This window comes from Monodelphis domestica, chromosome 6, assembly GCF_027887165.1.
Source record: "Monodelphis domestica isolate mMonDom1 chromosome 6, mMonDom1.pri, whole genome shotgun sequence".
Classification (NCBI taxonomy): domain Eukaryota; kingdom Metazoa; phylum Chordata; class Mammalia; order Didelphimorphia; family Didelphidae; genus Monodelphis; species Monodelphis domestica.
Window position 1 is genome coordinate 283,792,504 of NC_077232.1, and position 9,173 is coordinate 283,801,676.

The window sequence follows — 9,173 nt, forward strand, 5'->3', positions numbered from 1 at the left end:
TCACTCTGCCACATAGTAGCCACAAATTCTCTTACCAGTGGAAGAAATTCTTGAAATGAGAAGCAACATTTCCACTTCACTAGAAACTCATTCATCTTTAATTAATCCCACATTTGAAGGGAATACACAGTAGTCTGTTTGCCTTGGACTCAATCATTTGAAATAAAAGTATACATTAAGAAATGTCATGATAAGAGGAAAAACATTTTCATAATTCCAGACAGTCAAATAGAGCAGAGACAAAAGTCCAATCAGAGTTCTGATTTTATTGGATTATGGAAAGACTCCCATAGATTGGTTTATATTGAATGAATTATACCTTTGGAAAATATTTGACTCTAGAATTAAAAAAAAAAACCACTCCAAATTAGTAGATTTATTTTTCATGCACTGGAAAAACAAGCTATTTTAAAACATATTTCTCAAGGCCTCATTACTCTGGTTTAAAAGATGAAGTATAAAGGACTATAACACTATTTCTCTGAAGAAAAACTATTTGAACTAAGTGAAATTGGAGCAATTCCCTAGTCTTTTCATTCATGTCCCAAGAAGAAAAAAATCTATAAACAATAACAGATCCTGGTAAACAATGAAAATGAAGATGGGTCCTATAGATAGGTTTTATAAACTCAGGTAAAAAATAAAGAGGATTTGGGGATTGTGGAGAGTGCAGAATCAATTAATCAATAATGAAACACAGAGTTACAAGTGAAGAGGAGTCTAAAAGAGTAGCTCAATTCTGGTAGCATGAAAACACAATTGTGGGATCTACCACTAAATCACAGCGCTTAGCCAAAAGATAGATTAGGAATCAGAGCACGTCACATACTACAACTTCCAACAAGTAGTCATGGTCACACTGGGGCTCAATGTTCATCTCCATTAGGATACATGAAACAGTCATAAACATAAATTAAGTAAATGTGAATCTACTCTATTCCAATTCCTTTTCTGTAATTGTCTTTTGATGTCTTACTCCTATACTGTGGATTATATAGTTAACTGTTTTCTTTGAGTGAATGTGTGTGTGTGTGTGTGTGTGTGTGTGTGTGTGTGTGTGTGTGTGTGTAAGGAGTTCTTTTTTCTTCTATGATACTGTTACTAAACCACTGTCAGTAGGCATGGACTTTGAATTGAGTTGTGTGTCCCAATCTCATCCCTTTGAGCCATTTACAGCTATCCCCTGTGCCTAAAAGGATAATGGGGCAAAAGTAGGGCAAGGGGACGAGACCTCCCCCTCAACACTTTTAAGTTGAGGTCAAAGCTACAAAGGAAATAGAAGCACAACTTGGAATTCTTGTGATTAGCAGAAAGTATTGTAATCTCCAAATGCCTACAGTGAAGGGAATAAGTGAGGAAGGAATAGCCTAGTTAGGTTCCTCCCAAACCATTAGAAGCAACACTGTGTGGGTTGTTCCCACAGGCACCTTCCTAGCTCCCCAGTAGCACCTGATGGAGTACTTTTGAGGGACTGAAGAACCCAGAGCCAGGCTAACCTTTCTGGGTATTCTGTGTGCAGTTGAGAGTCAAAGGAAAAAGAGCACATCCATATTTACTGACCACCTTTGGTTCCTACTCTCTGATATGAGAACATTAGCAAGGAGAACAGGGTCATGTGTGGCTGGGGGGGTGGCTGGGAACATTCTCTAACGCACCCATCATTTTTCCTTTTTTTTTAAATTTTTTAAAATTTCATTTATTTATTTATTTATTTTAAACCCTTACCTTTCATCTTGGAATCAATACTGTGTATTGGCTCCAAGGCAGAAGAGTGGTAAGGGCTAGGCAATGGGGGTCAAGTGACTTGCCCAGGGTCACACAGCTAGGAAGTGGCTGAGGCCAGATTTGAACCTAGGACCTCCCGTCTCTAGGTCTGGTTCTCAATCCACTGAGCTACCCAGCTGCCCCCTCCTTTGTTTTTAATACCTGGTTTTGTCTTCTTCCCTTTTTAGACTGTGAACACCAAAAGCATGTATTATGTTTTAACTTTGCTATCTCTCTCCCCTCTGCCATGCCCCAAACACTTTTTTCCACACTTACTAGATACCTAATAAATCTTTGTGGAATGAATGAATGAATGCATTCCTTGCCCAAACACATGTGCATCTGTCACTACATAATAACCACTTATGTTATATTTTAAGGACTGCAGAGTACTTTCTTGCCCCAAAGGAAGCATGAGCACTCACTATATTTAAAAGATGGGGAAACTTGGGATCTTTGAGGCTATGATTTGCAAATGGTCACCCAACAAGTGACAGTCTGGCAGAGATCATGACCCAGTTCTCCTTTCACTGTCAAGCACTCCATTCCTTACTTAACCTCCCCCTGCCCCACCTTGGTTTCCTTAGCACCATACTCTTGATTGATGGGACAGATAGAATACTGCATACTAAATACCATGTCCCAAAAGTCTTAGTGCAATATTAAATTATTAAAGTGTAAAACCACAGTAAGACTTTGGGGACAGGCTGTATTTTCCCTTTATGCTGCTTTTCATATATATATATATATACTCAAGAAGATAATACCTAAGCTCATAGTTTGCTGAATTTCAGCGTTCTTATTAACTGTCAAGAAGAGGCATGAGGTAGTAATTCAAATTCAATTCTGTTAAGTTTTTTTTTCTCTCTCTCTCTCTTTAAGAATTACTCTCTCTTTTGCTCTAGAAAGTCACTGACCTACATCAGAGATGAAAAGAATGAACTATTTCATATGGTTAACCCTCCCTAGTTCAAACTATAAAGATTGGAAGGAGTCTGAATTATGGAACATTTAAACATAAAAATGGTTTTTATTATTTTCAAACATATAATAACTCAAAGTGAGAAAATGAGGTTGCCTACTCAATTTTATGCCTAGTGGATATCCTCAGGGAATGTGCTTTGACTACATAAGAATGATATCTAAATTAGCATATCAATTTGTAGACCTGTAAATTATACTTCAGTGTTCACAAATGCTTAAAAGTTTGTTCCTAAGATATTCCTCCTGGTATATATTTATACTAGCAATCACGATCTGAAAAATTGCTTTGTTTAGAAAGAAGTAAATTTTCCTTGTCTGAATGATAATGAATGTCAAATTATTAAAATGGAGCACTTTGGTTTTTCCGCCTATAAAAATGAGAACCAAAAATGGTGTAACTGTTGACTCCAACTTGGTTAAATGCCACTTTGTATTTGCAAGGTACAACAATTCACACTTACTGTTTCTTACTGCTCCTCATTAGACTATGAACTCCTTGAAAGCAGGAATTTTTTTTTTGTGTGTGTGTGTGTGTGGGCTCTCCACTCCCTCCCCACCCCCCATCCCCTGCCTTGTATGTCCAGCACTTAACACAATGCTTGGCACATAGTGGGTATTTAAAAAATGCTAGTTGACAGACTGACTGAGTTCTTAATATGCCTTAATATGCAGTGACTACTCAAAATGCATAAATATATTCATTACATATAGCAACAATTGATGTGTAAAATTTCATTGTTCATGTTCAATACTCCATAAGCAAATGAAAGATTGTCATAGTCTGGTGTGGTTTGCATTTTCAGAAATTCTGTCTTCGTGTTGGGTTAGCACACAGAACACTAGTTGGTGCTAGCTAATAGCAGATTTGTGAAGTCCAGAGTTAAAACTGTTTGTATAAGACAAATCAGAACTCTGATTTTGAGAATTGAAAGTGTCAACAAACACTCAGACATAATCCAGTCTTTAAGCTATAAAAGATCTTTCATTTCTGCCAGCCAAAGCAAGCATAAATCCTTGGGAGCTAAGGAGTCTCAGCCTTCTGGGATGAGAATAGAGACAAAAAAGAGTCTGACTAAAGACTAAATACTTATCATAAGGACATATGTTAAATATAGTCTTATTTTTCATTTTAAATACTTACATACAAATAGAAAAAGCACACCTTTTTTTAAACTTGCTATTTTCTTTTTTTCTTGATAGTGAATACATCTGTCTTAAATCCCTCCTGGAAACATCTCCCTATATATATATATATATATATATATATATATATATATATATATATATGTAACAGTAGGAGCAATGTATTGTTGTTGTTAAGTGAAAGTAATTCAATTAACTCCCTTATCTTAAATAATTATAATATTTCTACCCACAGAAACAATTTATTTCTGCCACTTTGGTATCATGGCAGAAGAAACCATACCTATCTAAACTATCCATAAAGAAGTACTTTTTTATCTTAAGGGATGGAAAGTGGAAATAAGGAATAGATCAGGAAAAGGAAGATGAGAGTGTTCAGAGACATCCAGAGTTTTACTGAATAATATATACACTAGAAGAGTATGTGACTAGCTTGAGACTAAATAGGAATAATCCAGCTTTATGTGCTTTATAACTTCACTCAAGGGCTAACAAAGTACTACTAGAAATGCTGATATGGAGGAATGTAGGCAATAACAATGATAAAATTGATGAATTGGGAATTTTATGGACTGGATGACTCAGATAACATAAAGGAGCACCTATTTAGACTCATTCAAGGAACTGCATTAACTAAATGGAAAAAAGAATTGTATTGCATTTGCACACAATAAATAAGACTATGTTTAGTTTTCATATGAGATAAGCAAAGCCCTGTGAAGACTTAGTCCTTCAGAGTAAGGTAGGTTCAACACTCAAACAACTCCTTAGCTGGTCAGGGAAATTAAAGCCACGGATAAAGAAATTCAAGGGGAGGAGGAAAGCAAATATCCAGTCTGTCTATAGTGGGTATCCTTTAAAATATCCCTTTCTTCTTTTCTTAATATTAACCCATTTATCCTTCAGAGTGATTATTGATCCTGCATTTCCTAGTCATTAGTCTTTGAAATATTTCTTTGTATGAAAGAAAGGGTTCTTTGGAGCTCTTAACTGGATCTATTCTTGTCCAGCTCTCGCATTCTTCCCTCTTCAACCCCCCCCCCCCCCATTATTATGGTTCAGACCATCTTTTCCATAGTTATAAGAATTCCCCCCTCCCCTTCCTCCTGCTCCCCCCGCTGATCTCCTGAGGATGAGCTCATGACTATTCTTTTCTTTTTCCATTTAAGACCCTCTAAACAATTTAAGAAACCCTTGAAAAGCTTAAATACTCTCCCACAGTCTTACCAAAAAATCATCACTAGATTTGGTTTGGAGGTACAGAAAACAACAACAGTAGAACTCCGGGGCAGGGGCAGAGAGGGGAAGGATGAATTTATTAACTTTTACAATGTATATAGACGTTCTCCTAATACATGAGTAATTCAAAAAGAATTATCCAGGGCTACCCTGCTTCCCACAGCCCTCCATCTAGATAACTGAAGTTAATACAATCTTTTTAGAGCTTGAACATGTTAGAGCTCCCCTTTCGCTGAATTTGGGAAGAAGAAAGCGGCAATCGAGAACGAAGACTCCATAAGAGCTACAGCACAGAAGTGACAACCATGCCCAGAGCTGACTCGGAGAGCCAGGAGGACTGCCAACAGTAAAGGACCTTGGAAATCACAGCGCACTCACTTTATATTGCCGCTAAAGGCCGGAGAAGTTAAGCGACTGGCCCAAGGTCATCCGGGTATTTTAAGTAGTAAGGGAGTAGCCAAGCTTGAGTTGAACCCAGATCTCCTCATTCCAATTGCAGGGTTTTTGCCACTGCATCATGTCGCCTACAACCACTTCTGTGTTTCCAAGGCTGGGGGAGCTCCAGTTTAAGAGAGGACTCAGACTGCAATAGATCTTTCCCTCTTTCCTTTTAGTCTGCTCAGCTACCCAGGAAAGCCAAGGACAATCGCCACTTTAGACTCTGGAACCAAAAATCACAGCTTAACTCTCTTCTGACCTCCTCTCCACTTCACGCCATTCTTCCCCCTCCTCTCCTGGATGTTGCCCCCTCCACTTTGTTCCCCAAGTGCCTGCGACTTTTTGTTAGTTTGTTTTAAGGCGCACTCCGTGCATTCATAAGACAAGGAAATATGAGAGCTCTGCCCCGGGGGAAGGCTTCGGAGTAGGCTTGGACTGAACCACCCTGAATGCCAGTGTTGGAAGTTTCTCTGCAGAGCCAAGGAGGGAAGAGAGTGGGCATGGGTGCGGAGGAATGCACTCAATGCTGCCCAAGCTAATACTTACTACTCTGGGGGTTTTATATACGCTGTTGCACACACGCATGCAACAAACTGGTGTTTGCACTTCAGTATTGGCTCTTTCTTACCACAAGCAGCTTCCTTTAGGTGGCTGATTCTGCTTGTGGCAAGAAACGAAATGCAAACACGCGCGCGTACAAACGCACTGGGTATAAAAAAGACATCTAGCACTTTCATAGTCAACGCGAACCACACAACCTACCGAGCACGACTCACCAAGGGTATGAATATGTGTTGCCGCCAGGCACTGTCCACCTCTCTGAATGCATGGGGCTTTTTTATGTCCATAGATGCAACAGTGTGTGTGTGTGTGTGTGTGTGTGTGTGTGTGTGTGTGTGTGTGTGCGTACAACGCTGTGAATGCGTGCAGCAGAAAGTGAAGATACACTATTCCAAGAGGCAGCAGAGCAATTACAAATTGTGCCCCACTAGTATACCCTTGCGCGCGGAGACACACACACACTTACACACACATCACACACACTGAAAAATATAAACGTAAAAAGGAAGCTCTCTTGAGGGCGTGGGGAGATGGAAAGTGGGGTGCTTGGAGTCCAAAGCAATCAGTAGGAGCTGAGAAAGCCCCGGGGTTGGCGTGGTGGGGCGCAGGGGGGCGCCTCGCTTACCTTGGGCTGCGGAGCCCGGGCTGCTGGCACTAAGGATGGCTAGGGCAGGTAACACCGATATCTGCAGCATGTATCCCAGTCCCAATCCGCAGCGGGCCGCTGTCGCCTCCAGCCCTTTCCTCATCTTGACTGGTGGAACAAGTAAGATATAAAAACACCCAAAAAAACACGAGTAGAAAGAGAGAAAAAAAGTGGAAGGTTGGTGGCGGGTGGAAGAGAGCCCGGCAACAGTGGAATAATTCCGTGCGAAAAGCAGCCGTAAAACAGTAGGCAAACGTCCCTCCCCCCAACTATTCCACTCCACTTTCTGGAAGAGCAGGGTGAGGCGGGGCTGCAAAGAGGGGAGCCGCTGAGCAGTAGTTCTAAAAGGACTCTCTGGGCGAGTCTCCCAACTGGCAGAGCCAGGGAGCGTCTCCGTGTCCGTGTCGGTGTCCAGCAGTCACCACTTGGGAAGTCTCAGGACCTGACGACGTCCCCTGCCCGCAGCAACAGCTCCAGCAACAGTGGCTGCAGCAGCACCGCGCCCAGAGCCACCACTGCTTACAGCGGCCCCTTCCCTGTGCCGAGCGCACACAGGCTCTCGAAGAGGGGGAGGAGAAGGAGGAGGAGGAGGAGGAAGGCGAAGAAGGAGGGAGGAAGAGCAGAGTGAGGGGCTTCTCTCTTCCAATCTCAGTTTTCTCAGCACCACTGCGTGGCAGATGAAAGATGTCTTGGCGATTGCTGCTAAGTGTCCAGGAATGGTCATTTCATAGTGTTGGGCGCAAGTCTCCCGGAATCTGCTGGACCTTGCCACAGAGGCAGAGGCAGAGCATCCTAACTCTGAAACTGTACGTGCGCGCGCGCGCCCCCGCGCGTGTTGTGTGTGTGTGTGTGTGTGTGTGTGTGTGTGTGTGTGTTATGCAATCCGGCGGGCTAGGCAGGCATTCGTATCCTGTGTTGATGCATGTTAGACATTCTACACACACGGAACTGGGAGAGAAAGGAGAAGAAACTGCAGCGGGTGCATGTTATACTGGGACTGCAAGAGGGAGCGCTCGCCCAGGCACGCTGTTCCAGCCAATGGAGCCTGGTCCTTAGCTGCCTTCTCCGAGGTAGCAGCAAAGCCTGAGCCAGACTGATCTGGACTGGACTCGTCTTCCTACTTTGGCTACTGAACCAGATCCGGCAGAGTCTGGGTGGGTCCCGGGAGGAATCTTTGGGGGCTGGGGAGATGGGGCAGAGACCCGAAGCTTTTGCGGCTACACCCGCTTCTAGAACCCCTTAGTACCTTCCTCTGATAGTCAGTGACTATCTGTGGGATTTGTGCCCAGCGCTGGCTAGCAGAACCGTCCGGGGCTACGCTAGCAAAATGAAACTCATCCTTCCAAAGTAAAGGCTGTACAGTTTTCAGTTTGGGACGCACAGTTGGGCTCTTTCTGTGGGAAAAGGCTTGGTGGGAGACAGAGAGAGGCATGGAAACTTTGGACATCAAGAAATGCCAGGATTAGCTTAGGCAAATATTCTCCACTAAAGGAGGAAATGTGTTGGAGGAGTTTAAAGGAGCGGAGCATCACCAGGATGGAATCCCTGACCTTAGCTATAACACCTGGGTGCCTAGCCTAGGGAAAGAGGAAGAGAGCAGGGGAGAGAATGCAGAGATAAGAGAATAAAAAGCTGCAAAGAGGAAAGTGGAAGAATTTGAAGCTCCAGAAACTGAGGCCCAGGGAGGTAAAATAGTTTGTTCAAAATCCTAGGGATAAAGTGGAATGGGTCGTCAACTCTGGGAGGGGGGAGGGAGCCAGTGTGAATCATGCAATCTTGGAAAACGCATGTGTAAATTTGTCACTGGAATAAAAGAAAAGAAAAAAAATCATAGGCTAGAAAGTGGACTAAGTTATCTTGACTCCACATCTCAGGCTTGAATAGGAAGCTGCTTATTGAAGGGCAACAGGAATTATCTTGTGTTTTTTGCCTTTTGCAATCCGCTAATAAAAAACACCTCCTGGACATTTTGAAATGCTCTCCTGTCTAGATTTGGAACTGAGGCCTTTTCTAATCCAACCCCCTTGTTTTTCAGGTGAGTGAACCGAAGCCCCGGGAGGTTAATTGATTTGCCCAGAGTCACACAGTAAGTGATTGAGGCACGTATAATCTCAGGTCTTCTCCCTACAGTTGCTGATTCCTCTTAGTCCCAGATGGTCTATGATCTCTTTCAGTTTCCCCATCGGGCTTTAACCCCTCAAGAATTGCTGAACCAAGTTGTCCACATTGTTCTTGATTTAGGTGACAAAACCAGCTGAAAGACTATGGTGACAAGAGCAGTGTACAAGTAACCAGTTTTTAGTTCCATCTTGGGGACTTTTGTGTGTAATGATGGGCATGTCATGTAATGTCCAAGGGCTGGTTTTCTTGTCTCTAAAACAGAGATGATCATTGTTAT

General features: G+C 42.4%; 1 protein-coding gene across 2 annotated transcripts in view; it reads right to left on the minus strand.

The window, feature by feature from the left end:
- Window positions 1-7,618, minus strand: part of UNC5C (unc-5 netrin receptor C) — a 411,855-nt gene extending 404,237 nt beyond the window's left edge. The window contains exon 1 of one of the 2 annotated variants that reach the window (XM_001365174.4): window positions 6,755-7,618. In XM_001365174.4, coding sequence (XP_001365211.2) covers window positions 6,755-6,878 — 124 coding nt within the window. In that variant the 5' untranslated portion in view covers window positions 6,879-7,618. The remainder of the gene's footprint in view (window positions 1-6,754) is intronic. The other variant, XM_007495711.3, reaches the window with a different exon arrangement.
- Window positions 7,619-9,173: the final 1,555 nt, after the last annotated feature.